Source organism: Desmodus rotundus, chromosome 5, assembly GCF_022682495.2.
Source record: "Desmodus rotundus isolate HL8 chromosome 5, HLdesRot8A.1, whole genome shotgun sequence".
Taxonomy (NCBI): domain Eukaryota; kingdom Metazoa; phylum Chordata; class Mammalia; order Chiroptera; family Phyllostomidae; genus Desmodus; species Desmodus rotundus.
In genome coordinates this window covers 162,652,314-162,679,729 of record NC_071391.1, presented here as the reverse complement: position 1 = coordinate 162,679,729, position 27,416 = coordinate 162,652,314, and the positions used below count along the sequence as shown (strand labels likewise).

Genomic DNA, 27,416 nt, shown 5'->3' with positions numbered 1-27,416 from the left:
TCCTGGAATTGGCCAAAAGGGATCACCTCAGCCATGCAGGCTGAGTCACCGTGTCACCACCCAGCTGCTGGCAACACATCAAGGGCCCTCCCAGGGGGGGTCCCGACAGGGCCGCATTAGGAGTCCTGGGGCTTTGGCAAATCCCATTCAGCTTATAGTGAAATGTGTTCTAGTGAGTGTTTTCCAATAACTGCTTGATTGACTGCCACTGCCCCAGCCCGGGCCCCTTGGGTCTGGCTCTGTTTAGCAATTGTGGCAGCAATAGGGACAGCAGAGAAAGTGCCTTCCCTGGGGTGGCAGGTGATGCTGGGAAGCCATCAGGCCTCACTTGCTCACGGTCCAGCTGGACCCTGAGAATCGGTGCCGACTTTGGGTGAACCCCAACCCCACGCTGCTCCCAAGTTCATCATTTGTAGAATAAGTACTTTGGGCTGGATTTTCTGTGTTGAGACCTCTAGTCTTCACATTTTAATAATTCAAGATTTATTTTAAACAAAGGCTTCACATAAACAGCCCAAAGTTGGACTTTGCTTCCAGGAAGCCTTTCCATGCAGGGTAGTCTTGCTTGTGGACCCTCCCTGGAGGGCGGGTTTGGGGAGGGGAGCATAAGACCCTTCGGGGGCCCTGCTCTTGCACTCCCAACCCCGGTCTCTGAGACGCGCTGTGGAAGGGTCTCCCCTGTACACGCTGATCCCTGTGTAGTGTAGCGCCCTCCTATTCAATGCCAGCATGTGAGGAGGCTGCCTGGATGACAGTTACCCAAGACCAGCCAGAGGGCATCCACACATGGCCTGCTGGACGGAAGACGCACCACCTGGGCAAAGCTCCGGGGCCAATGGCCCCAAACTCCAGCCAGCCCGCCTCCCCCTGCCAAGCCCCAGAAGCACTTCCTGACATCTCCTCTGAGGCGGCTCCGGTGTTTCCTTCCAAGTCTGCCCCTTCCCTCTTCCTTCTGCAGCTCAGGGGAGAGCACTGCAGTCCCTCAGTGGTTCGACCCCCATGTGGAGCTGTCACCCTTGACTCTCCTTTCTCTCATCCTGCGTCACCCCACCCCACCTGTATGTCTGCGAGTCCAGGGGGGTTTCCTCCAAAACACACCCGAAGTCTTTCCACTTCGGAGGGGAGAGAGTTCATGACCACCCTCTCCCCTCCCGTTAGTCCGAGCCCCCATTGGCTCCCCAGATTTCCTGCAGTAGCCACGGGTCTGAGTTTCCACTCCTGCCCCCTACAGTCCATTTTCCATATAGCACAGAAGTAATTTCAAAAATGGGAATTGGATTCTGTAATTCCCTTGTTTACAACCCTTCTGGAATATCTAAACTTCTTAAAGTGGCCCAAAGACGCTACAGGTTTGGTCCCTGCTCCCCTTGCAGCTGCCCCCTGGCTCCAGGACCATGCAGAGGGCTGCCTCTGGACCTTTAGCTTGCTTTCCAGAAAGCTCTGCCTCCTCCACCCACCTTGGGACCTGAATGTTTCTTGTCATTTAGGTTTTTGGATCATCTGAATTGTCAGTGTGAGAATATCGAAACCCGTAGATAATTTTTATGAGTCTACTTGAGTCAAGCAGAGTATCTGCCTGAAAGCAAGATCTCAACAGACTGAGAAAAATGCCTCCTGGAAGGACAGTTTTGCCAGTTTTTTCTTTTATGCATTTGGAATTAGAGTGGGAGAAAGTAAGCTGGGGCTTGGGTTAGTGGCTAGTTAACAAGGGTATGCGCTCTGTGAGGGGGAGGGTGGTTACTCCTCTGAGGAGTGAGAAAAAGAGCATCATTGTAGCATTTCAAACGTGTGTTGACCTGGATGCACAAGAAGTAATGGGTGTGTTCTTCTTCTCCAGGCACACCCACTCCTTTCTCCCCCCACCAGCATGCATCTCCTACACTCTAAGGGTCCCCCCAAGACTCGAAGCCAGGGGAGCAGTGGGTGGGAGTGGTGGGTGGCAGCAGCTGGTTCTGGGCAGACCCCTAAACCTGGCTCCAAGGCGTTTTCTCTGACTTTCCAATGAGGCAGAGCGGCCCTGCTCAGGCTCGTGTCTTTTCTATAACATTTCTGCAGAGTCAGAGCAGCCCCGCCTGGGCTCTCCTGTCGCTGCTTCTGTCCCGAGCCTGCCTTGTTTCACCAGCCCCAGCTTTAATTAAAGGTACTGTCAAAATAAAATAAAATAAAATAAAATTGACTGGCTTGCTTAAGACAAAGATAAACCGTTTACCTAGAGATTTATGATCAGATCACCCTGTGAGGTTACTTTTGGTCTGTGCACTTGCCAGTTTTATCACAGAGCCCTCTTTCCATCCACATTATCTAAGTCAGTTCGCCATTGCAGGTTATTTTGCTTTTTATTTATTTGTCCCTTGCCGTGTCTTCTGCTGCTGAATGGAAGCTCCAGAGGGGCAGGGACCTGGCTATGTTGTTCAGTGACAAGTACTTGCTAAATGAACGAATGACTGAGGCAGAGGTCATTCAGACAAAGGATGAAGGTGGACTAGTGGTAAGAAGCTAAGTGTAAATACCCATGTGATCAATACAGCTGCCACGTTGTGGCTGTAGAAATGAAGGCCGGGGTCAGAAAGGTTAAGGGACATGCCCAGATCCCATTGCTCAGAAAGAGTAGGGCCCGAGTACATGCAACCAGCCCTGGGGGCGTCCCCCGCCCCCACGCCCCCCGCCAACCGCCGTTTAGCAGGCTGCAAACCTGAGGGTGTGGAAAAGTCAATCTAGCGGGTTGAATTAAACATATGACTTTGGCGTGGGGGAGGAAAATCAGAAAGATGGCCCAAGGTCCCGTGCCCACAGGAAAGCTAAGATAGGCGAGGAAGGAGGGCTGGCAGACTAGGTCCTTCCTTCGGGAGCGGCTCTGAAAACAGCCCAGTGGCGTGTGCCTCGGGAGGCCCCGAGCGCCAACCCGCTTTCAGGACTCCGCCCCCGCCTCGCCCCCTTAGCCCCGCCCCCGGCCCGGGCCGCGGGGACTGCGAGCGCGCGACAGGCTGGGTGTTTGCATACAAAGGGGGCCGCGCACGCGCCTCCCAGCTAGTAGCTTCCTCCACGCCGCCGACGAGTCCCAGGCAGAGCAGGCAGAGCCTGGCCGAGGGAGACTGCAGCTTCCGCGGAGCCGGGCGGGTGGAGCGGGGACAGCCGGGGACTGGTTGACGCGCAGCCAGGCCCGAGCGGGCCGGGGCACCCGGGCCGACCTGACGCCCGGGGTTCGGGCTCTGACCCCGCAGCCCTTTTGGGGTAAGTGGTCTCGGGAGGCAGGTGGAGAAACGGACCCGGGGTCCGGCGGCCTCGCCAGCATCCTCGGGCCTTTTCTCTCGGAGCGCCCGCGGGGCTGACCTTCAGCGGCCTGTCGGACCAGCAGGGCTGGGGTGGGGTGCGGTGGGTGTGCGGGCGGTCCCCGGATCTCACGGCGGGACCTTCTCGATCCTGGCAGGAGAGGTGGGTTCTCTCCGGGCTGCGAGCAGCCCGGACGTTCGCCCGGACTTGAATGAAAATGTGCCCTGAGGGATTAAGATTTCCTGCTGTGCAGTTTAGGAAAGTGAGGCACTGGGAGGCTGACCTACGGGCCCAAGGTCACACAGCTGCTGGGCGTCCGGAACCGGGCTTGGAATCTGGGTTCTCAGATTACAGCGGTACCGGGATTGCCAGGCCTCCGTGCACCTCTCTGCAGCCAGTGGGTGCTAGGCCTCGTGAGTTCCATCGGATGTCCCTGCCCGGGGTTTTATTTCGGGGGAAAAGCCGGGAAAACGTAGGATGAAAAGGAGCGTTTTGGAAATAACTTTACGTGCCACAGCGCTAGAGTGTAGGTGACGGGCGGATACTTTGGGGGGTAAAGCTGGAGAAAGCAGATGTCACCCCTGTTTCTGCCATCACACAGGATTGGCAGCATTAATTCAGAGAGTTTTTAGAACCCAATAGTTTGCCCAGGATAGTAGGAGTGTTTTGGAAATGATGTTTCAAAAAGTTTTTTTTTTTTTAATTGGGGGGATAACAGTGGAATTTTTGTTAATCTTGTGCTCCATAATTTGGGCCTTATGAAGTAAGCAATTGAGGAAAAGGTATAATAATCGAGAAATAAATACACTTCTTTCCCCCTGGAAATGGTGGAAGAGCTAAGGGTTTGTTTTCTGGCTCTGTATTTTGATAACACTTCATACTTGCCAGCATTTGCTGGATTGTCAAGCGTTTTTGCGTGTGGGTGTTTGTTTGGAGCTTTTATTCCTGTTTGTACGGCAGCCACACTGTGCGGTGGAGCAGGCCTGGACGGAGCCCTGGCGTCCCCCCCCTCCCCCACCCACCCCTGGTGCTACTCTTAGTTGGCCTCAGCTGGCTGGGGGGCCCAGCACAGTTCAGTCACCGTCCCAGGTCTCAGTTGCCACAAAACCCACATCATTTTAGAAAGAGCAGGCTGCAGGGGCAGACCTGCTGGGTCCCAGGGCACAGGGGGGGACATGGGGGTTCAGGTGAGGGGCTGCCGCAGGATCTCTTGGTCCTTAGATGGGAAGCTGTCCCTGTCCAGCTGAGAACTTGGGTGGAGGTGAGTGGGCAGGGCTTAGTCTGGCAGGGAGCGGGGAGCTTTTTCACACCTGCAGCATGGCCGTGTCTCTTAACCCACAGACTGAGTTTTGTGATTCTTGCAACAACTTACTAGAGTTCTTTGCTGATGCTGAGTGCTGGGGCTTTCCAGAAAAAAAAAGCTACAGGCTGCTGAACCAGAGTCGTGGCTCTGCCCCTGAGCGTGAGTCCTTTGCATTGCTCACAAAGCTGGCCACAGACTGCGGCCGACCGAGACACACCTGTTTGGCAGCTGCTTCTGGGACGGGCTGAGCACATTCACCCCGTGTACCTTGCTTCCAGGAAGTCCGTCTGTTTCCTTGCAGACACGTGCCCTCTCTGTTTGGTGAAGTCTTCCTCTGCATTCAGGAGCCTCACTAGGCGTGCACCTTTGGTTCACTGAGGGTGCATGCCACGAAGGTCATGGGGTCAATGGGGCACCATCGCCCAATAAGGCACGCTCCTCAGCAACCGCTTTGGCAAGAGAATTTCCTGCCATCGAACTCTGCATAATGGCAGAATGGTGCCCAATTTGGGGGTGCCTTTGGGCTGAGATTTTTGGCCACATGGAAGTGTATTACCACCCTGTTGGAATATAATCATACCCTTTTAATATTTCTGTATTCACTTTAACCAATACTATTCCTTTGCCCCTGTGTTTTTGGGAAGGTGCCTTTAAAATAGTTGATATGTGCAAAGCACTGTTGGGCCAGAGCCTTCATTCAAAGTCCAGCCTTTGCCTGCAGCATTTGTGACCATAGGCTTCACACCTGGCTGTCCTTTGTGCTTGCCCTGGGAAAAGTACTTTATCTACACTGCCTCCCAAGCAATCCCATGAGGTTGGACTATGCGAATAGCATCCCATTTTACAGATTTGAAGCTGAGGCGCTGGGAGGTTAGTAACTTGTTTGCAGTCGGTGGGGGAGCTGGGACCTGAACACCAAGGGCTCGCTTTCTTAGCCCCTGAGCGCTCTTGGCTACCCAGCTGGTGTTTAGCCCCCCACGAACTGCTGGGGTGGAGTGGGCTGGAGTCATACGGAAGTTACATATGTAAAAGCAGCGTGTTCTTTTGATCAAGACCAAACTTGGACACAGGGCTCTAGCGGTAACTGAAGAGCAGAAGCAAAGCCTTGTGCTCAATTAATGAGTCCAATAGTTAACAGCCAGAGGATCGGGACCTGAATCTGACCACCCTGTATGTAGTCCCCATCATTGCCCGCCCCCCCTGGCCCCAATCCAGGCCCTTCGTGTCCTTGGCAGGGACCTGCGGACTCTCATCACATGAGACTGTAAGATCTGAGCATTGCAAAACCCTGGAGGGGCTGAGCGCGCACCCACCTGGCCTTTCTGACCAAAGCAGGGCCCCGCTGTACCCCACCTGTCTCAGCAGTTCCAGCAAGGACGGGGAGACCCCGGCATTGAGCTGGTCAGAGCTTTCGATTCCTCACCCAGTTCTCTGAGAGTCTTACAAATTACTGTTAAAGTAATACATGCACAGGGAAAGACTCGCTCTCAGCAACTGACACCGTGGATATATGTGTGATGCGAAGTGAAGTCTCCCGTCCCCAGGCCTGGTTCCAGAGAGAGCCTGTGAATGCACCTTGTTCAGCCGGGAAGTCAGCCCAGATTGTTTTCTGCATGTCAGAATAGGTGTAAATGTAATTCTTTTAAAAAATATTTATTTATTAGAGAGAGGGGAAGGGAGAGAGAAAGAGAGGGAGACCTCCCTTTGGGCCATTGATGTGAGAGAGAAACATCAATCAGCTGCCCCTTGGACGCACCCTGACTGAGGACCGAACCTGCAACCTAGGCATGTGCCCTGACCGGGAATTGAACTTCTGGTTTGTGGGAAGATGCCCAACCCACTGAACCACACCTGTCTGGGCTGTAAATGTAGTTCTTAGCAAATAGGTTCACGGTGTAAATGTGTACTTTTTTCACTCAATATATACCTTATCATGTTTGTTTGTGGACCTGCGTCTCCCTCTCCCATTTTTTTTAAGGGTCTCCTCATATTCCATCATCTGGTGTGGCTGGTCCATAATCTACCTCACCAGAGCCCTATAGATATTTGAGCAGTTTCCGATTTCCCTGTTAGAATCTGTGCTGTAATGCTGTTAGCCCATGGGTCTTACAGCAGAGAGTTGGTGAGGTTTGCCAGAACCTGCAAAAAGTGTCAGGCCTTGCCAGGTGCCTCCGCCTTTATTATCCCACCTGCAGTGGGCGGTGGGTGGGCTTCCCCCATTTTCACCAGCCCTGGGTTTTTACAAAATGCTCTGATTTTGGGCCATCCGAAAGGCCGCCTCTGATTTGCATAGGTTAAATTATGAATAGGGTTGACTCTTCTCATCTGTCCTCGACCTAATGGGTTCCTTCCTTCTTCCCTTTTCTCCCTTCCTTCTTCTGTGAGCTCTGCATTTCTGTATTTTGCCCATTTTTCGTGGAATTGGTCTGAAGCCACCTTAAGCTGGCCTTAACATTCTAGAGGTGGATGGTGTTGTTGGCAAAAACGGCCAGGTTATGAAAGCTGCGGCTGGAGTTTTGAATTTTGGCATTCGTTCCAAGAAACCTGTGTTTCTCGGCAATGGGTGAACCCTGGAGAAGGGTTCTGCCAATCTGGGGATGAAACACTGTTGTTTTCCCCCTGCTTTAACAACTAGGTGAGGAGTCACGGGACCTCCATTGCCTGCCTGACCTTGACGGAGTGTCGGCAGTGCCACCCTCCTGGGACCTCGCGAGACTGGGGCGCCTGGTGCTTTGGCATGTTCGCCCTGTGTTGGCGGTTGTGCAGATGAGCCTCAGCGTGGGGTGCTCCCACCCGTGTGGGGGCCCTGGCCTGCTCTGTCTGCTCCCTGCATGTCTGATTATTCCAGGTGCCCATTTCCTCAATCCCCTCCATCCTGGACACATGCTGCATACCTCCTGCCTTCCCTCCTTCCGGCAGGATCGCCTGGAGCCGGCTGCCCATCCTGGTCCTGAAGCTGAGAGCCGGGATGAGCAGGGCCCTGGATTTACCCAACCTGCCTAATGCAGAAAGGACTTTGGTGGGGCGACTCTAGGGCCAGTGGTTTTTGCTGCTTCATCATTTTTGTCAGGAAGTGTTAGTTTGACTTGCAGGCTGTTTAAAAGCACCTCAAACTTTTCTAGTGAATTTCCCTATTTTGGGCCCGCATCCCGAAGGGTACTGATGGCTTTGGTCTGTTGTTTAAGAAGCTTCTATAAGCACCTTGTGCAGGTTGGCAGAACTCAGTGGGTGGAGGATCTAGTCGACTCGTGCCGTCCAGAATTGGCTAGGAGAGAAGTGACTTGCCCGCAGGTGTGCCGCCGGTGTAGGGATGGGACCAGGTATCTGGACTTTCCGTCTGGTGCTCTGTCCCCTGCATCGTGCTGCTGCGTCTAAGTTGTACTTCCTTTCGTTGTCACGTAAGCATAATTTATCATCCTGACTAGCTGATAAATACCCACAATGCTCTGAAAAAGACTTCCTCTTTGCCACTAACATAAGTCACAAGAGGTAGATACACCGTAAGCCAGTTTCATTTTCATGCATGTCTTATTAGTCATTACATAGTTTTGGGGATTTCTTAGAAATTATCTTTTTTTTTAATGCTTTGGTTGAAAGCCAACATTCATCTCCTAGCCTCTCAGGTGAACGTGACCTGGGCCAGCCGCAGAAGCGGTGTGGTGTTCACGTTTCTATTCAGAGTTGATCAGGCTGGGACTTGGACCCCTGACATGGAGACATAGACTGGGAAGTGATCGGGGAGCAGCCAGGGGTGGTCAGGGCAGCCCCCACCCCTCAAACTTATGCAGCTGGGCTGGGGGAGCCGACAGTGCCTTCCTAGAGTGCTAGGGCCCAAGGCACAGCTGCATAGCTCCCCTCAGATGGCCCAAGGACAACCAGGAGAATGGAGGACCTGTGCGGAGAGCCCCAGAGAGGCAGATTTCATCATGCCCTTGAAGAAGAACTGTTTTGACTAAAAGCCAAAGGCTTTCAATCCTCCTTGTGATGGAGTGCTCACTCTCCCAAAGAAGGTCTTCAGTTTTCAGAAAGGTTATAGGCGGACGTCGAGATTCAATTGTTTAGTACCTGAGCCAGTTAAGGTACAAGACTTTCAGTTTCTGACGGGCAGGAATCGGTCTTACCTGGTGCCAAATGCTCAGCCAGGTGCAGGGCGACGCTCTGTAACTTCTGCTTCGCGAGGGGAGGAGTGGAGGTGTGGGGAGGGGCGGGTATTGGCAAGGGGCTCGCCTGTCAGAGGCAACTTTCAGACCCACGGGGTAGATCAGAATGAAGAGGAGGAGCAGAGAGATTTCGGCCACGAGTGTTTAGACTTCCTGGTGAAATCTTTTTGCTCATTTTCTTCATTAACAAAAAGGAACGAGGCCCCTTTTAGCACTGCAAGGGGCCTAGGGCTTTGTCCTGATTCTGAGAGCTGTTGGCAGGGCTCAGCGCCATCCGTGTGTTGGACCCAAACACCTGCCTCACCTGCGTGTGCCCCCGGAGATGGCAGAGGGTGAGGCCGGCCTCTGCTCCCGACCCACCAGCACAGCACGCGTGGGAGGCCCCGCAAGCTGACCAGCTTCCTAACCAGATACCAGCTTAGGAAAAGGAAATACCACCTTTAAAACGTACCGCAGTGGATCCTTCTGGCCTTCCTGTTGGAGAAGTAAATGCACCGTCATATATGAGTGTTCTACGCCTCTGCGTTGTGCAGCTCAGAGTCTGTGTGTGCAGCCACACGTGAAGCTTGGGTGGTGGAGTCACACGGGAGGTTTGCACGATTGTCACAACTGGAAACAGACCTACCTGCATCTGAATGCTGCTTTGCCTCTTCCCTGCTTTGGGACCCCGAGCAAGTTCCAGAACCTACAGCCCAGTGTCCTGCTCTGTGGAGTGGAAAACGGTATTCCTTGTGTCATTGTGATAAACGGCAAACGATTTTAACTCACTGTTACCATCATCCGGACGGTGTGCCAACCTTACTGGCATGCGAAACGGTCAGTGGACTGGAGGGTGTGTAGCCCTCTGGTTCACTGCTGAACTCTGCCTGGTGTCATTCGTGAACTCAGTGGGTAGTTCAAAGTCTCCGATGTGCCATTCAACCAAAGCAGCCAGCAGGCTGGGACGTGACCGACCACCCGGATCTGTTGGCCATGGGCGCAGCCACGGGTTCTGTACCCAGGTGTGAAATCCTGCTGCTGATCACAGGAACCGACGCAGGCCTCGCCGTGAGTGCACAGATGTTGAATTGCTTTCCAACCCAGAAGCTCCCTGGATGAGTTTTAAACCCAGACTCCGCAGGTGTCCCCGCGCACCTGCACCTGCTGGGAGGGTGGAGGAGCCTCGTGGACTGTGTACTTTCTGGAGCACTGCAGGGGATTAACAGCAAAGCCTCTCCAGGAAGTGATGAATCATTCCGAAGACAACCTGCCTGGGGAACAAAGACTCTTCACAGGCAGACCAAACATGGGAGGGTGTTTTGACCTTGGCCCTTGCTGGGAGGGAGCCTTTTGAATTTACCTTCTGAGAGGCGCTGAGGAGCTGGGCTGGCTGATGCGGGTGTGGATACTCTGGAAATACCTCATCAGTGTCGTGACTGAGTGAGACGTCCCCCTCACTCACTCAGTGTCTGAGGCTTCAGAGAGAGGGTGTGTTAGCACCTGGCTCCTCCGGGCCTTCAGACCCCAAATTTTGTGCAGCTCCTGCTTCTCAGGCTCTTACCCTTTGGATTCCACAACCTGTCTGTTGGCAAGAGATGCCTAATGAGCCTGAAATTTAAACTGTGTTTGCAGTGAGTTTTGTTTGAGTCACTGTCTTTACCAGTTCTAATGGTGAAAACATTTCCCATTTTCCTAAGTTCTTCTAATTTTGAAACTCTAGCACTTCGCCCTCATATCCAGTCTGGCCTGACTACTTTGGAGGTTGGGGGTGCACCTTGGTGTCTGTACATCTTTTCCTCCTTTCCTCCATGTCCCCCACCCAACCCCCAGGCAACTGTCTCCCCACCCCACCCTAGGTTCTTGCTTGGGTTGAAGACTTGATTTCTTGGGGCTGTTATGACCAGGTCATAGGGTCGTCAGCTTAGAGCCCCATGCCGTCCTGAATTCCCTCCCTAACCTCTTTGCCAAGTGGTGGCTTAGGCTCTAAGCAGAAGTTTTGTAGGTTACTTTCTCTCCAAAGTTGGTAGAGTCTCTGCGTGGTTTTCCACGCCCTCTAAGTTTTTCTCCTAACGATGCTGCCTGCGGTGACTGTCCCGGGAGCCGCTGGCTGAGTGCCAGGTAAGAGGCATGGTTGTAGGGGCTGTGTCTGCTGCCCCCAAGCAGGAGCCTCGAAGAAACAAGGGTTGGGCCAGGGGGCTGTGCAGCCGGCAGACCGGCGTTCACCACCCTCCGGGCAGAAGGATTTGTGTTCTCCTAGAGCCTGGAAGTCTCTCTGGTCCAGGACGCCCTTTCAGAGGTGAATCCAAGGGCAGCCCCTGCTGGGACCCTGGTGCAGTCAGGTGACTTGTTTCCTGTGGTCTGCGCCACTTCTAATATGTTCCCCCATTTCTGCCTGCACGCCAACTTAGTCCTCACTAAAGCGTGACGGGCTGTCCGTGTCCTGCAGAAGCGGGTCCCCTCCACAACCCAGATACCTGTCCTCCTGCCTGCTCACTCCCTTCCCGCCCTGCCACAGTGTCACCGGAGTGCGTACACTTCACCGCGAGTCCTTGACACACTGGGCAAGCATTCGTTTTGTGTGCTCAGAGGGGACTGGAGGCACTTTGATCCCTCATCCTCTGTCTCCATTGTACCACCTGAAACGTCCTCAACACCAGTGACTTTCAACCCGTGCGCCGCAGGAACCTGTAAAACGTGCAACATCTGACTGTTTAGTCAGGGGCACTGACCTCTTTTTCCTTAGGTTGTCAAATAAAAAATGACAACAGCCAACCCAGTGATGCCTGTCTGGTGTGACTGGCCTGTCTTGAACCATAAATGTGAAGGTCGTATAACAGAGTTGTATCTTATTGATAACGTTGCATAATAAGGCTGCATCTGATTGGTTCATTTTTGGTACCAGAAATCCTAATATACTAGTATAGGCATCTGATTTTTTAAAAAGTCACTTTGGAGCAAAAAGGGTAGGTAATTACTACTGCTCTTACTTGTTTTTTGTAAACCAGTCAAAATTACATCTTTTTTTTGTCAGACCAATGACAAGTTTTTTGGTGTGCTGCACACTCACTTTTGGATGGTAGTCACCATACAGATTTAATCCAGTCGTTCCAGAGGTACTGAGCTTAAAAGGAAAAAAAAGAACAGACGCCTGTCTTTCAGACGTTGGAGGGTCTAGTCAGAGGAAGCGTGGAAACAGTTAAAGGAAACGTGGCATGGTGGCTGCGGCTGGTTCCTGGGCCCGGGGTCAGGTGCCCAGAGGCCCCGCCATCCTCAGGACAGCAGACCAGCTTGGGGGGTGAGGTCTGACCTGCCACTTGACAAAAGTCAGCCCCCATTTATCAAGCCACTGCCCCGGACAGGAGGTGAGGTTGTGAGCTGAGCCGGAGGGCCGAGGAGGAGGCCGGACAGCAGGTGAGGGTAGTCGTGGAGGAGGCCACAGGAAATACGCCTGAAGGAGGGACTGTGGAAGTCTTGCAGGGGCCTGAGTCCTAAAGAGAAGAAAGCTGAATGAGAAGCAGAGGTGAGAATGATTGAAGGGTATAGGTGATGCTGAGAGTCGTATCACTGAGTGCGCTGTGCTAGCTTTTGACCTTGGCCTGGGCGAGCCCTCCCAGTCTGCAGCCAGGGAGGAGGAGCAGAGTGGGATCTGCCGGGGTCGAACCAAGTCCCCGATTCACTTCCAAGGCACAAACCCACGATAGGAAAATGGTTACTTCCTAGACAAGGCGCCTCCGTTGACGCGACAGCCGAGAGAAATGGCAAAGGAATGGAAATCACTTCTTCCCTCTTGTGGGATCAGTGGGTGGAACGACTGATTCCTGAACTGACAATTGGATTAAGGTGCTTGGCCTCAAATATTTCCAGTTTTCATGTTTAGTTTTAATAGTTGGCTCTTCTCAAGTTGAACATGCAATTTTTTACTAAAGTGGTAAATAGAATCCCAGGTGGAAATATACCTTCAGGTTTTTAGGTTCCTGCCGGGTCATCTGTTTGGGTCTAATGTCAGTAGGTTCTGATTTAGGGAAGAATATCTGGGAAAATGATGTCCAGTGGGATGGAAGAGCCTCAGACAGTTAGAATCGGAGGTCAAGCTGGAAAACGTCCCCTGAAGAAAACACATTTACTTGTTGCATAACCTCAGAGTCACTCTGCAAATCCACACCACAGCTGACGAACCCCAGTTTGGCCGGAGGGTCTGTGAGGGCGCGCTCAGCTCTCCTTGAGAACGCTTTGAACTTGGGCTGTGACTCCTGTTTCAGGTGGTCCCTGAAGCCCTGTCAGGCAAAGCAGCTCTTTCTCGCCAACTGTTGAGATGAAAATCAACTGATCTGAAGTAATTTGGTATGGGGTGAAGGAAGAGCGCGTGTCTCAAAGCTGTCTAACTGGAAATTTAAGCGTTTTGTTTGGTTCTCTACAGGTCTACTTCTGTTACTCTTGAGACATTAAGATACTTTCTTCAAAACAGATCTTCCCCTCAGGTCTGGCCATGTGTCTTAATGGAAACCTTGGCGGTTAGAGATTAGCTTGGCCTTCGAAATCTGGGCTGGGTTGTCTGGCTTCTCCAGGTCAATCAAATTAGCTTCTCTCTGGAGCCTTTTACTTCAAAGGTAGCCGAAAGCCGAGGAATAGGGAACCTGGCGCCCCGCTGGTTTATCCCCATGCCGTTTCAGTTTTTGTCCAGCACTGATCTGGAGGAGGTCCTGGGGCAGGGGCACGGGCAGGGAGAGGAGAACCGCTTTGCCCCCTCTGGCCGGCGCCCCTCTGCCCTGCAGATGCCCCAGCTAGACTGGGCCACCCTCTCCCACGTCTCCCAGGCCCAAGGCCTTCTGAAGACAATTTTCACCAAATAATGATTCATCTTCCTGAAACGAGTTCTGGTTAATACAATATTCTTCCTCACACCTTAATTTTTTTTTAAATTTGTGGCGAAATACGCAGAACATAAGAGTTACTATCTCAACCACTAAGGGTGCACTTAGTACACTTAACGTAAGTACAGTGACGTTGGGGAACCTCCGCTGGCCTCCTGCTCCAGACCGTCTCTCATCTGCGGAAGAAGCTCTGTGCCCAGTACACACTGTCCCCTTCCTGCTCCCCACGTTCCTATGAGTGTGTCTGCTCCAGCTACCTCATATGAGTGAGATCATGCAGTGTTTGTGTGTGCATGTGACTGGCTCGTTTCACTTAGCATGAAGTCCTCAAGGTCTGTCCATACTGTAGCATGTGCCAGAATTCCCTTCCTTTGTAAGGCTGAACCACATTCCCTTGTGTGCATACACCCCGGTTCTCTCCACTGTTTCATCGATGGGCACTGGGGCTGTTTCCAGCTCTTGGCTCTTGGGAATGATGCCTCTGTGAACGTGGGTGTGCAGACATCTCTTTGAGACCTTGCTGTCGATGTATCTTGGATATATACCTGGAAGTGGAATTGCTGGATTGTACGGTGGCTCTACTTTTTGTTTTTCGAGGAATCAGCACTCTGTTATGTAGTGGCTGCCACACTAACCGGCAGTCCCGTCGGCAGTGTACACGGGTTCCAGCTTCTCCACGTCCTCACCAATGCCTGTCTTGTTCTGCTACTCGGCAGTAGCCATCCTACTAGGTGGGAGGTGGTAGTATTCTCCCTTGTAACAAACTCTCAGTGCTCAGCCAAGGCAGCCGCAGGGTGTAGATGCGGAGGACAGGAGCTTGTTGCCAGGCGGGGCTATGACCCTGTTATTTTTTAGGAATTATGAACAGATTTTCTGCTTCTAAATGGAAGCGTTTTCAGATTTGCAAATAAGTTATGCAGTAGAGGGGGTAGGTGAAGGTGTCAAAGTGGTCCCTGATAATCTATGGTAGGAAACGTAACTGAGGCCAATTCCCGGGCACTCACAAAGCAAGGATCCCAGGAGTGGAAACCCGAGCCTGGGCTCCGTCCGCCTCCGCCACGGGGGAGTCTGCCAAAGTCACTTTGCGTTTCTGAGCTTATTTCTTTCAGACCAGGGTGTCAGAGCACCAACCCAGTCAGGATCCTGCCAGCTTCGAAATTCTCAGATTCTGCGCGATAACCTTGAGTTTGCTCCTTGACGAGGGGGAGGGATGCTTTGTTCCTGAGGACAGGAGAGCAGAGGAACGCTGAGTCTAAATTATTAAAGACGCCCTTCCAGTAGCTCAGTGTTAAGGAGTGCAGCCTTTCTCTTCGAATGGTTGGAGCTGGAATTGTACCTTCGGTCGTCTAGGCCAAGGTCCTCATTTTACAGACAAGAAGCCAGGCGGCGGTGATATGGTCATCCTGCCCAGCTATGAGCTTTGTCTTTCTTGTGGATAAAAAGTGCGGGTCAGCGGGCCCTGAGGTCTTCTCAGGAGCTGTGTCAGCAGCCGCAGTAGCACGGGTGTAGCTTCAGGATGTCACTGCTTGGGGGGGGCACATGTCATTCCGTGATGAGCACAGCTCATACATTCATACGTGAGGGGGATGTTTAAGAGAAGCCGTGGGGGAGCGGTGGAGGCGGCTGCAGAGTCCAAAGCCCCGGGTTCCAGGTCTGCTGGCCCACCTGCGATCCTGGGCAGTTTTGCTTCATTGCACTTTGGCTTTTCCTTGAGTTTTCTCCTCTGACAGGCTTTGTGCCTACGAGGTGGTTGTGCAAATCACACGAGCACAAGGTAATGTATACGAAAGGAATTGTGCAAGATGCCGGTCGCCCTGCTTGCCCGTCTGTAGTGTCAGAGGCTTGCCCCTCAGTAAGCACGGTGTGGGCAAATCTAGGCTGGACATTGTGGCGATGATTTCCTGTATAAAAGGATTCCCTATAAGGAGTATCAGGGCTACAAAGAATCCTTTTTTTATAGCCATCTTTTTAAGGACTGTGCGCCCTCCCCTTTTTCCATGAAGTTGGTTAACCTGTACCACTAAGCACACTTAGAAATGGTGTGGTTTTCTGTGTTCGTGGGCATGTGACTTTGTGCTCACGCTGGAAGCTGCACTGCCCTGGTGGTCGCTGTCTGAGGGCGGCAGGTGTGTGTGCATCTCCAAGTGTTTACTGAGTGTGTGACGGGGTTCCTCCTCTGGGGGGGAAGGTAAGTGCCGAGCCAGAGGGCGTCATTCCAGGCCCTAAAATGAGAAGTGAGGGCCGGCTTGTGCTCTGTCTTTCGCGGGTTTTGTCCGTCACATTTTGACTCAGTTCTAAATTAAGAGTCACATCCACTGTTCTTTTTCGCCCAGCCCACACGGGCCATTGGACCCACTATGTTTGGGCCTCAGTTTCCTCATTGGCCAAAATAGACATATAGAGCAAGAAAGGTCACAGGACTGAACTCTGGGTGGGGGCTGGTCGGGGACAGGTGTGGTGGCTGCTGGAGCCATTGTAAGGGACCTGAGGTGGGTGGGCACAGTGCCCCCTGTGCCCCATGGGTAGGTCAGCGCCTTGGAGAATTGAGGCCCGTGGTCTGGGAGAAGGGGTCAGGTCTTGGGGTCCACAGATGGGAAGTCACATTGTGCAAACCCTTCCTTCCTACTCAGGTGTTTGGACCCCATGGTCTCACAGGTCTGCGGAAGTGCTATGTGTGCAGAGAGGAGGGAAGAAAAGAGTGGGGACCAGGTCCCAGGTGTGAGGCTGTGAGAGCTGGGAGGCAGGGACCCAGAGCGGGAAGGACAGCCCCATTCTTGGGTGGAGACGGGGAGCACAGGAGGGCGGTGGGTGGGGCAGCCCAGTGAAGCTGAGTGAGGAGGAGGAGGGAATAGAGACAGGTGGCAGGGCAAGACCTCAGTGCCCTGGACCGGGCTGAGGTGTCTGAGTCCCTTCGGGACAGGTGACCGCACTGCCATGGGACTGGAGGCGGGGCTGCAGATCAGTGACGGTGCGGTGGGCGGAGCCAGCATACAGCGCATGCTCAGACTGTTGCTCTGTGCCCCCCCCCCCCCCCCCCCCCCCCCCCCCGCCCCCGTATCTCTTCTTCCTATTCTGTCACTCACATTTCAGGCTGGCGTCCTTTCTCCTCAGCACTATCCCACACAGCTGCCAATTGCCTCCAGTTTCTTTTCTTGCCAGTCGTCTCTGCACTTTTTCTGCGATGCTTTTTCTAGACCGTGGTCTGAATCGCCATTGTGGTGTTCCCGAATCTCCTGTGGCTTCACATTGCGGCGTGGCAACGCCCGAATCTCCTGGCGTGGTTTCAACGCGCTGTCTTCCCCCCCCCCCCCCCCCCCCGCACATTCTCTGCTGCAGGGACAGCCGCACCTGCGTCTTAATGCACCCCTCTCCTCCTGCAGGGCTCTCGTCCACCTTCTCACCTGAAAGCGCCCCAGCCTCCTCCCAGCCCTACCGCCAGCCCTGCGACGTGCTCTCCGCTGTCCTCCGTCCTCACTCTCTTACCATTAACTTCAAGTCTAGGAACACACACAGCGCACTGACACATATTTTAGGGACTTGTGTTTTACTTCTCTCTCCTTCATGAGCCTAGGAGTCCTTTCAGGGATTGGGACTGTGTCTTCTTTGTCTCGGTGTCCCCAGCCCCAGGCCCTTGGTAGAGTAGGTGCTCTGGATACTTGCTGAGTGTACTTTAACCAACTAGCTGGGCAGAGACACCGGGCGGAGCGCAGATGTCCCCAGGAGTGTGGAAGGGAGTCACATGGGCAGGCAAGGACCAGGGTGGGAGTGGTCAAAATAATAACCATTTTTTTCTTGTCAAGTAAACATAATCATTTTTCTCATGTAATTAAGTATCTGCTTGATGTGGCGCGTGGGGATACTGAGAGGTGGTGTATACAGTCTTTGGTCACAGCTTTGAGGTTTAGTCTGCGGAACCCGCACATAGACGCAGAGCAAGCTCAGGTGGCAGGGGCCGTGAGGATGAGCAAGGACCGTTGACCTCAGCAAGGAAGGGCCCAGTGCTGACGGAGGTCAGGCCTCCTGGGTCTTCAGGGTGGGGGCTGGTGGCTTGTTGTTTTGGGGGGGAGGTGGGTAGTGGGGTGGGTTGGAGCCCATGCAGGGGAACGTTTTGAAATGAGGATTTCATTTTGACCAACTCTAGAAAGACGGCCGTCTCTGAACTGTAATTGTTCATGTGTCTGTGTGTGTCTTGCTTGGCTCTGCTTTCTAGGCTCAAACCATGAATTATGTTGGGCAGCTGGCGGGCCAGGTGTTTGTCACCGTGAAGGAGCTCTACAAGGGCTTGAACCCTGCCACCTTGTCCGGATGCATCGACATCATCGTCGTCCGCCAGCCCAACGGGAGCCTGCAGTGCTCGCCGTTCCACGTCCGCTTCGGGAAGATGGGGGTCCTGCGCTCCCGAGAGAAAGTGGTGAGAGCCTGGGGCCCCGGGCCTGGGGTGGCCTCTCTCCGCATAGAAGGTCACCATAGTTCTGTGCATTCACGTGTCTGGAGTGTGTCGTTGACCCAGATGTTTAGCTCTCTGTTGGGAAGGGCTGTTCCCTGATTTGACAGTTAATTCAAATGGCTCTGGTGATTATGGCTGTGCAAATTACTCCCAAACTGACGGCATGAAGCTCCTGGGTTCCACGGGCGTTAAGTCCTACCGTTCATTAGGCTTCTGGGTTCTGGGGTCAGGAATCCAGATGAAGCGCCGCGCAGGGCTGTCTGGCTCTGCTGTCGCTGTCTGGGGCCTCCGCTGGAGGGCTCCGGGCTGGGGGCTGGAACTCTCCGAAGGCGTGCTCACTCACAGGACTGGTGGCCCTTGGCTGGCCTCCCAGGAGGCTGTGGGCCTTTCCACGTGGCCTGGGCATGCTCACAGCATGGTGGCTGGCCACAAGGATGAGCACGAAGAGAGGGGTCGGGGAAAGAGAGCACCCACCGAGTGGATGCTGCTTTTTCTCTGGACCTAGCCTCCGAAGTCACCTGATGAGTTCTGCTCGTTGAGGCAGTCACAAGCCGGCCAGGTTCAAGGTGGTGGGGGTGTGGGTGGGGAGGTGGGCTCCATTTCCTGATGGGGAAGCGCAGCTAGGACTGGACTGGCCGAGTGGGAACTGTGTGATGCGAGCGGTGTGTGTGCGATTCAAGTGTATGTCTGTGGGGGTGGGGCCACCCCGTGAGGTTCGATTCCTGCTGTGGAGACACGTGTTTTCGTTTCAGGTCGACATAGAAATCAACGGGGAATCCGTGGATTTGCACATGAAATTGGGAGATAATGGAGAAGCATTTTTTGTTCAAGAGACTGATAATGATCAGGTAGGGAAGGCTGGGTGGTCAGGTGCTTCCTGGCTTTGAGCCGTGTGCAACCCTTATCTAAGGGACAGCGGAAGTGTGGGCGGAGGGCGACGCCGGTGCCTGGTTGTGTGGACGGCCATGGCGGCAGAGGAAGCGGGGCTCTTGTCTGTACTGGGGTCGGCGCCACATAGGCCGGGTGCGCTGGGCCCACACCGGACTCTACAGTCCTGGCGGCTCCCATTGGCTCGCTGTTTGCAGGGAGACAGGAGAACTGAATCACCTTGGCCTGAACCCTTGTTCAAAGCTTACAAATTATACTTGTCTCAAATCTTAAGAGGGCTGTGTGTTGGAATTTTTGTTTAGTGAGTGACCAGATTGCTTTTATTTTAATGATTTGAAAATTCCTAACAGCATTGTTGAGATAATTCTCATACCACAGAATTTATCCATTTCAGGTGCATAGTTCAGTGGTTTTTAGTATTTTCACAGATGTGTTACCAATGTTCACAACTGAGGAATTTTTAGAACATGTCCATCACCTCAAGCAGAAACTCTGTTGTTCCCTGTAGTTGTCACCTTCCCATCCCTGTCCCCAACCCGACCCCCTGGAGCCCTAGGCAAACACTAATCTGCTTTCTGTCTCAGTAGATTTCCTTCTTCTGAGCTTTCATATAAGCGGGCTTGTGTGCTGTCTGATCCTTTATGCCTGTCTGCTCTCACTTATGCCAGTGCTCTCAAGGTCATCCATGTTCCAGCACAAGGTCATCCGTGTTCCAGCGGGTACTCTGTTCCCTCGTATGGCGAAGGGTGTTCCACTGTATCGGTGCGCCACGTTGCGTTTACCCTTTCATGTGTGGGTGGACACGTGGGTGGTTGTCACCTTTTGTGAATAATGCTGCTGTGAGCACTTGTGTCCAAGTTTCCACATAGATGCATGTTTTCGTTTCTCTTGGGCGAGTACCTGGGAGCGGAATTGCTGGGTCAGATCGTAACCGTGTTTAACGTTTGAGGAACTGCCAGACTGTCGTCCAAAGCTGCCGCACCACTTACGTTCTCATCAGCAGTGTGTTCTCATCAGCAGTGCGCGAGGGTTCCCTTGTGCCCGCGTTTCCACCAACACTGCCGACCTGACTTTGTGATCCTGGCCACCCCGGTGGGTGTGGAGCGGTGTCCCACTGTGGCTTTGACCTGCATCTCCCTGATGACTGATGGTGTTGAGCATCTTTTCAAGTGCTCATTGGCCATTTGTATGTCTTCTTTGGAGAAATGTCTGTTCAGATCCTTTGCTCGTTTCTTAATTGGGTTGTCTTTTTATTATTATAAGAATTCGATGTGTATTTTAAATATAAACCCCTTATAACCTGTTTGACTTGTAAACATTTCCTTCCACGAGGTCCGTTGTCTTTTGCACTTTCTTGGTGGTGTCTTCTGAAGCACAAAGTCTTTAATTTTGTTGTAGTTCAATTTATCTACTTTTCCTTTTGTGGCTCGTGCTTTTGGTATCTAGGAATCCTTTGCCAAATTCAAGGTCACAAAGACTTATCCCTGTGTTTTCTTCTAGATCAGCCACTTTTTTACTCTTTTGCTCACTGAGGAAGCCACTTTGACGTGATCTGAGGTAGTCATTCCTCAACAAGGTCTACTTGAACTCACTCCTTCTAGGGAAGGCAGCCTGGGTAGAAAGGAACAACTCTGGCTCTGAAGCAGATGTCCCTGTGTCCAATTTCAGGACAGAACTGTCCCACGTTCTGCTTCCTTTTGGTCTGCCCGCAGGTGTGGCCCAGAGGGCCGACATACTCTTGTTGTGCCTCCCATCTCCGCAGCTGCCCCGTGGCCATCAGGGGCCCCTGCCTGCCTGCCTGCCTGCTCTTTATCTACCGATTCAGGGGAAGCTGCGAAATTATGAACTAGTTCCTAATGGTGCTTTGACAGACACTCTCCTTGCCTCAAATGCGTGCTTGCCCTTTTAACTTCTGTTCCCCCTTGGCTTTCAACAGCTGTTATGTTGTAAGAGCTGGGGAAGCATTTTGGGTGAGGAAGTGGCAAACCTCAGAGGGCCTGCTGGGCTGGCCTTACAGGGTGCTGGTGGGTGGCCGGGGTCAGGAGGCCAGAGTATGTTCTGTCTCATCTGATGACCCTTTTTGCCCCTGAGAGGCTACAGGAAACTGGGGAGCCTGTGAGTCCCCTGTGAGTCCTTCCTCACCAGACTGCTGCAGGGTGCTGTCTCCCCTCCACTGCAGAGCCTCCCCCTTCCCTTCTCAGTCAGTGGGACCTTCTTTCCTGCTTTTGACCCAGTGTCTGTGTGCGCTGTGTTTCTTCTTCATTTGGCCCAGTTGAGCAGGTGGATGAGATGACCTCCCCCATCCCTTCCCGCCTCCCCCATCCTTCCAGCCTGAGGCTGAGCCTCTCAGGTGTAGGTTTCATGTCGGTTGCACACTGGCTGTTCCCTAAGCCACTTCCCACCAGCAGCCCCATGTTTGTGTCTACCTCCTTTTCCATGTGTTCTTCCCTTCCTGTTACCCGGTTTCTCATAATCAATGAATCGTTAACAAAATGATTCCTATAGTTTTTAAAATACTGGTGAGTCATCAGTCAACTATTAAATTGACAGGCTCTGTATTCTTTTCCTTTTGCCTTTTTATCTTTTAAAAACATTTATTTTTATTTTTTTATTGTATTTTTTCCCATTACCATTTAGTCCTCTTATACCCCTGCCCCCCTCGTTTTATTTTTACGAAAAGGGTCAGTATCTAATTATTGGACATCTGCCTGCCCGGATGTCCCCTGACCTGGGCAAGAGCTTGGGGCGCGGCCTGGGGGACTGTCCAGCGCTTTTCCGAACATTATTATTGACGTCTTAATTCGGTGCACGTTACACACACACACATTTTCTCTTACACACACACACCCTTACCGACACTGAAATGAAAAACAGTCTAGTTCCCGGGGGGATGTGATGACTCAAAGCCCAGTTTTCCTCTTTCCTCTGGAGAGTTCAAAGTTGAATTTTGGTGGCATGAAATAACTGATAATTACCTCCCTTTGTTATAACTATGAAAAGGCAGATTCAGCACCCATGGCATTTGAAGAATTAACAGCTAACTTCGTGGTCTCCTACCCAGGGCACTGCAGCGTCTTCCTCACGGCCCGTGTGGCCGTCCCGAGCGGAGCTGGGGCTCTCGTGCGGGCACTGGCACGCCTTTGGCAGGGTCCTGCTCCTCGACCCAAATGAACAAGGCTCTTTCTTGGAAGGCAGCTATGCTCACCACTATACCACCAACGCCACAAGGCTCTTTCTTAAAAAAACATCTTCTGTCCCTTAGGAGGTGATCCCCATGCACCTGGCCACCTCCCCAATCCTGTCGGAAGGAGCCTCTCGGATGGAGTGCCAGCTGAGGAGGAACTCTGTGGATCGGGTGCGAGGCCTGGACGCCTGCACGCCGGCCCCGGCCTTAGCTCCCAGTGAGGCCCCTTCCGGCAGCTCTTCAGTGAAGAAGAGAAGGAAGAGGAGGAGAAAGTCCCAGCTGGACAGTCTGAAAAGAGACGACAACACCAACACATCGGAAGACGAAGACATGTTTCCCATCGAGATGAGCTCCGATGAGGAGACGGACCTGCTGGACAGCAGTAGGTAAGTGTCAGTCGCAGGCAGGACCCACGTGAGAGCTGGTGATACCATCTCTTAAGGTGATTCTTACCATTTTACCCCCGGAATTCCTTATTCTTCCGTTCATGCATTTTAGTCTGAATTTTGGAATCCTGTGGACCCAGTCTTTAAGTAGCAAAGATTCTTAGAGAGGAGGGGGAGAAAGAGAGGGAGGGAAACATCGATTGGCTGTCTCTCACATGCGCTCCATCCAGGCACTGAACCTGCACCCCAGGCATGTGCCTTGACTGGGAATCAAATTCGTGACCTTCTGGTTTGCAGGATGACTCTCCAACCCACTGAGCCAAACCAGTCAGGGCATGTAGCAGAGGTTTGGTGTAGCTTATATCTAAGATGGTGGGCGATGCCAGACTTCCGTGGCTGCTCCCTTCAGCTCTCCAGAGCAGAACTGAGCAACAGGAGCTGAGCAGACTGATCCTTCATGCCCGAAACCGTTGTTCCAGAACCTGAGCTCCAGCACGTACCCGGCCTTTGGCTCGTTTGGAGCCTGGTGCTGCTTGTGATGACTTGGGGTCACAGGGGCGTGCAGAGCAGGACCTGTTTTCTCTACATGCTGACTGTGTCTTTTCAGTTTTGGTCTGGCCCACAGTTTGGCGGACATCTGTTTTGTTTTCCTTTGCTTTTAACAGTGTGGTCAAATTCTGTTTTTGTACATCACTGTTTTGGTGAAAAATGCCAGTTTTGAAAGACAGAACTCATTTGTAAAGAACATTTGATGTTTCCAAGTTTTATGTAATTCAGTGTAATTTTTGGTAATTGTTTTGTACTTGTTAACCTAAAGAAGGGGTAAGGAACCTCAGGGATCCCCCTGCTTCATTATGCAGAAGAGAGCACTTCTTCCCCTGGCTAAAAGTGAAGGCGGGTTGGCAGCGTTGCCTTCCCTAACCATGGCCTCTCGTCTGCTGGGGGCTCAGGTACAGGTAGTTGGGCTTTTAGTTCCAGAACGTCGTGCTAGGCAGCACTTCAGGTAACATCGGTTATGCCGACAGGTGGTCTCCGCCTGAGTAAGCTGGTGAATCATGCGTCGTAATGAGTGTGTTACACCTGAAACGAGGGAGGTTGGCAGTCATTCTGGAAGTTCAAGATACGTTTGGTTTATATTGTTTATTTATCCTGCTGGACAACATGTGGACTGTGTGTGGTCATTTAGTCATTCAGCAGCTGCCCCCGGGCAAGGAAAGAGTTTTACAACTAGTTTTATAGCCCCGGGGTCCAGTGTGGGACCCCAGTGTGCCTCTCGGGCTCTGCGAGATGACATGGGAAAAGTGACTGGATGAGGTGCTCCAGTGGAAAGGACAGGCAGGGCCCTCGCGGTGCACGTGGACAACGTGGACAAGTCTACGTACCCGAACAGAATAACGTTACTTCTCTAGTTCAGCCGAAGCGTGAGCGCACGAAGCACCGTGGCACTGTCCGTGTCTCAGCTTTTCCCGCTGCACTGCCTGGGATGTGGCTGGGCGCTCCAGAGAGGTCACGTGACTCTAGGCGTGCTTACAGGTGCTCACGGAAAAATGGCAACGTTGTGCATCTGTTGCTAAAAACTCCTAGGCTTTAATTATCATTATTTTTTCAAACCAGAACTCTCTCTAATGATATGCCGCCATTCCAAGAAGACGTTCCCAAGGAGAACCTTTCCTCGGTCATGACTTACCCTCAGTCAGCGTCCTACCCCAATTCCGATCGAGAGTGGTCACCCAGCACCAGGTGAGCTGCGCGCGCGCATGTGGGGGTGTGTAAGTGTGTTCACCGGTCCTGGTTCTGCGGACTTGAAGTCAGTCCTGGGAGAAAGTGCAGTTTAGGGTAGGAGGTACAGGTGAGGACCAAAGCGACCTGCGCAGGCCGAGCTGCGGCGCTGAGAGACGGCTCTGGGCTCCCTGAGCTGACGCAGAGAGTTCCCTGACGAACGCTGATTGTCCCTGGGAGAAGGCAGGTGTCGACGGCCTTTCTTCATACTTAACTCTAGAGACTCAAACGGCGAGGTTGCTCCTCGGTCCGCTGAGGTCACTGGGGCTGTTAGAACGATGCCCTCTCTCCGAGCTCAGTCCTTTCTGCCGAGTTCAGGGATGCTTATTTCCCCGAAAAGAGCTCTCAGGTTGGCCTTGACTTCCAGTAGGAGCTGGGGAGCCAGGGCTGCCCAGCGTGCAGATCACCCTGCCGAGGATCCCAGACTTTTAAGTCGGTGGAACCCCTGGGAACGTATGGGAGCCCTTCTGGGCAGTTTTCCGAGACCGGGAGAGGGGCAGATTTAAGTCGTGCCGTCTCGATAGGGGCGATAGCACCCCATCGGCACGAAAATTGGTTCGTGGGGGCAAAACCCACCTTAGGCCTTATGCTGGTCCGGGGCCTGTAATGAGCCACAGCGCAGAAATGGGTCCCCAGTACATCCTTGGAAGGAAATTCCTTGGTGGAGGGGGGGCTGTTAGGGGAACAGTGTCTCCGTATGCTCGGGAGTGTGTGGTCATGACAAGGGCCCGAGAAATGGCGATCGAAGTGATAGTGAGCGGCATCTTTGGGTGGTTCTTACTCTGAATGGGTTGGATGGACGTCCAGTTTAAAATGGACATGCGGGAGTCCCCACGAACTCTGGCACGTGCCTGCAGCCCGTCCCCTGTGCTCTGTGTCCTGGTGCCCTTGTTGGTGACACAGCACAGTGAGCAGGGTGTGCTGAGCTTGGGGTCTGAGAGGACTAGACAGTCCGCATGCCTGGGTACAGCCGGGACTGGGATAGAAACTGTCGGTCCGCCGGGCGGGGCCCGGGGCCTGGCCTCGTCTAAATACCAATGCTGTCCCACAGACACTAATGCCAGCCCCGTGGGTAAGTTACAGTTTCTAGCAGCCACCCTGAAAAGTGAAAAGAAACTGATGAAATGAACTTTGATGTTCCATTAGATTTGACCCAGGATATCCAAAATACCAGTTCAAGGGGTCCGTTTTTACAAGCATTGATGACGAAGCTACTTCCCATTCTGTTTTTGTACCGAGTCCTTGAAGTCGCTGTGCGTGTCACACGTACAGAACTTGCCAGTGTGGACTAGTCACATGTCACGTGCTCAGCAGTCCCCTGCAGCCGGTGGCTGTCCTGTGGCGTGGTGCAGGCAGGACACCTTTCCAGAACCCCAGGAGGGAAAAACACGGCACTTCAGGAGCACAATATGTGGAACGGGGGGAGACGACTAACAGGCTGAAAAGTCTGCTCAAACACTCCTTGTTAATCTAAAGAGTTTAGAATAAGTGCTTTCAGCACAACCCCAAAGAGGTTCTCTCAGTCTTTTACGTTTTTCTCTGTGAATCCAGAGTGGCGACCGTGTCAGATTATATGGATCTGACCACTCTCAAATGCGACTGCAAATTAGGAGAAATAGGTAATTTCCCTACTCGGAATGATGCATTTTCTTTATTTAAGGAGACAACTGACAGCAGAAACGATCACACCGCGTACTCCAAAGCCTGGGCAAAGCACTAAATTCTGACCAGAAGAAAACGATCCTTTATGGGCAGATGAATGAACTAGAACGTGAAATGGGTCTTCGGGCAGTTCTCCCGGTTTTTGGGGTTAAGGAAGTTCATGTTGATTTCTTAGTGATTTCAACCTGTCCCCTGGCTGTCAGTTGCCTGAGTAACATTCGTTTTCTAACAAATGGGATTGTTGAGAGTGGTCCTTGGTTTATATGAACTTTAATTTTTCCTTTGATTGACCTGTGATCTCTTTTCCTCTCACGTGTACCACATGGCACCCAGGAGCCTGCTAGATTGCCAAAGAACCCCCCCACACCTGGCAGACGCGGCCGAGGGGGGGCTTTCTAGTTCTTGCCCTCCGCAGCCGTCCCTCCTCCTCGCCTCTGAAAGGTAGCGGCCACTTCCCCACTCGGGTACCTTCCATAATGAAATGTTCCTCTTAATTCTTGCAAATCTATTTTACCACTAACCAAAATTACCTATGCAGCAAATGCATATAGGTTCTATGACCTGAAAATTTTGATCTAACTCTTATAAATCTATGTTACTAACTAATCAAATTACTTATGATGAAAATATAATAGATTACTGTTCTGCTTTCATTTTAAATACTTGAAGATTCTTTTTCAAGTACTAACTTTGACTCTCTGGGAATTATGGTTAAGTATCTAATTTTTCCTAATTCTGGGGATGCTTTGAAAATAGAATAATGAAATAAAACTTGGGAATATGACCTTTTGTTCTCTGTCCGGGGTTGTTCAGCAAGTAAGTTTACAAGATTTTTTTTTTAGGACATCACTTTAACGGAGGTTATTATAACTATTTAACTAGCTTATTTTAAACTTTCTGAATCGTGGCGTCAGATGTTTTCACAGCATTTCTAGAACAGAGTTTTGGAGAACAGGACAGGACAGGACAGGACAGATCCTAAGGGTGAGGATCATGGGTCTGTTCTCTTGTTTGAGGCAGTGGTCCCAGATTTCTGCCCTGTTCCCTCAGGGTTGCCCACCCTGCCCTACGTCCAGCTTTGTGGACTTGTGGGGTTGACTTTAAAACTTTAGTGAATGGAGCTGTGATTAATTTCTGGATGGGAAACTGTTTTTCTTTCTGATTAAAGAACCAAATCTCAGGATGCACTTCATTCAGAGGGCACATGTACAGAAGAAAGGCCATTTTAAAGTGAGGCTAACTGAGTTGTGAGCAGTTACGACCAATTGCCTGATTGGGACTGGCAGAAATACCGCACAGTTGTCGGGCTAATGAATGCATTCCTTAGGAAAATCAGTCGGCGCCCTCGTAAGCTTGCTTTTTGGAGCAACCCTTGATCACAAAGGCCTCATATTTGGCCATGGGAAACTGTGGAATCATCTTTCTCATCAGTCACACCCAGTATCGGGAGTCTTTGACTAATTGGTCTTCAGGTGCATCTCCAGTGA

The 27,416-nt window shown here is 52.2% G+C and overlaps 1 protein-coding gene across 4 annotated transcripts in view; it reads left to right on the top strand.

Annotated features, from left to right (window-relative positions):
- The window catches only part of LPIN1 (lipin 1), a 95,715-nt gene that overhangs the window by 32,331 nt on the left and 35,968 nt on the right, over positions 1 to 27,416 (top strand). For 2 of the 4 annotated variants that reach the window (XM_045189603.3, XM_071221580.1), the window contains exons 3-7: positions 17,794 to 17,994; positions 18,783 to 18,878; positions 22,181 to 22,488; positions 24,103 to 24,228; positions 26,263 to 26,370. In XM_045189603.3, coding sequence (XP_045045538.2) covers positions 17,794 to 17,994; positions 18,783 to 18,878; positions 22,181 to 22,488; positions 24,103 to 24,228; positions 26,263 to 26,370 — 839 coding nt within the window. Of the gene's footprint in view, positions 1 to 2,983; positions 3,232 to 17,793; positions 17,995 to 18,782; positions 18,879 to 22,180; positions 22,489 to 24,102; positions 24,229 to 26,262; positions 26,371 to 27,416 lie in introns of those variants that run through there. The other 2 variants (XM_024552470.4, XM_045189604.3) reach the window with 2 other exon arrangements.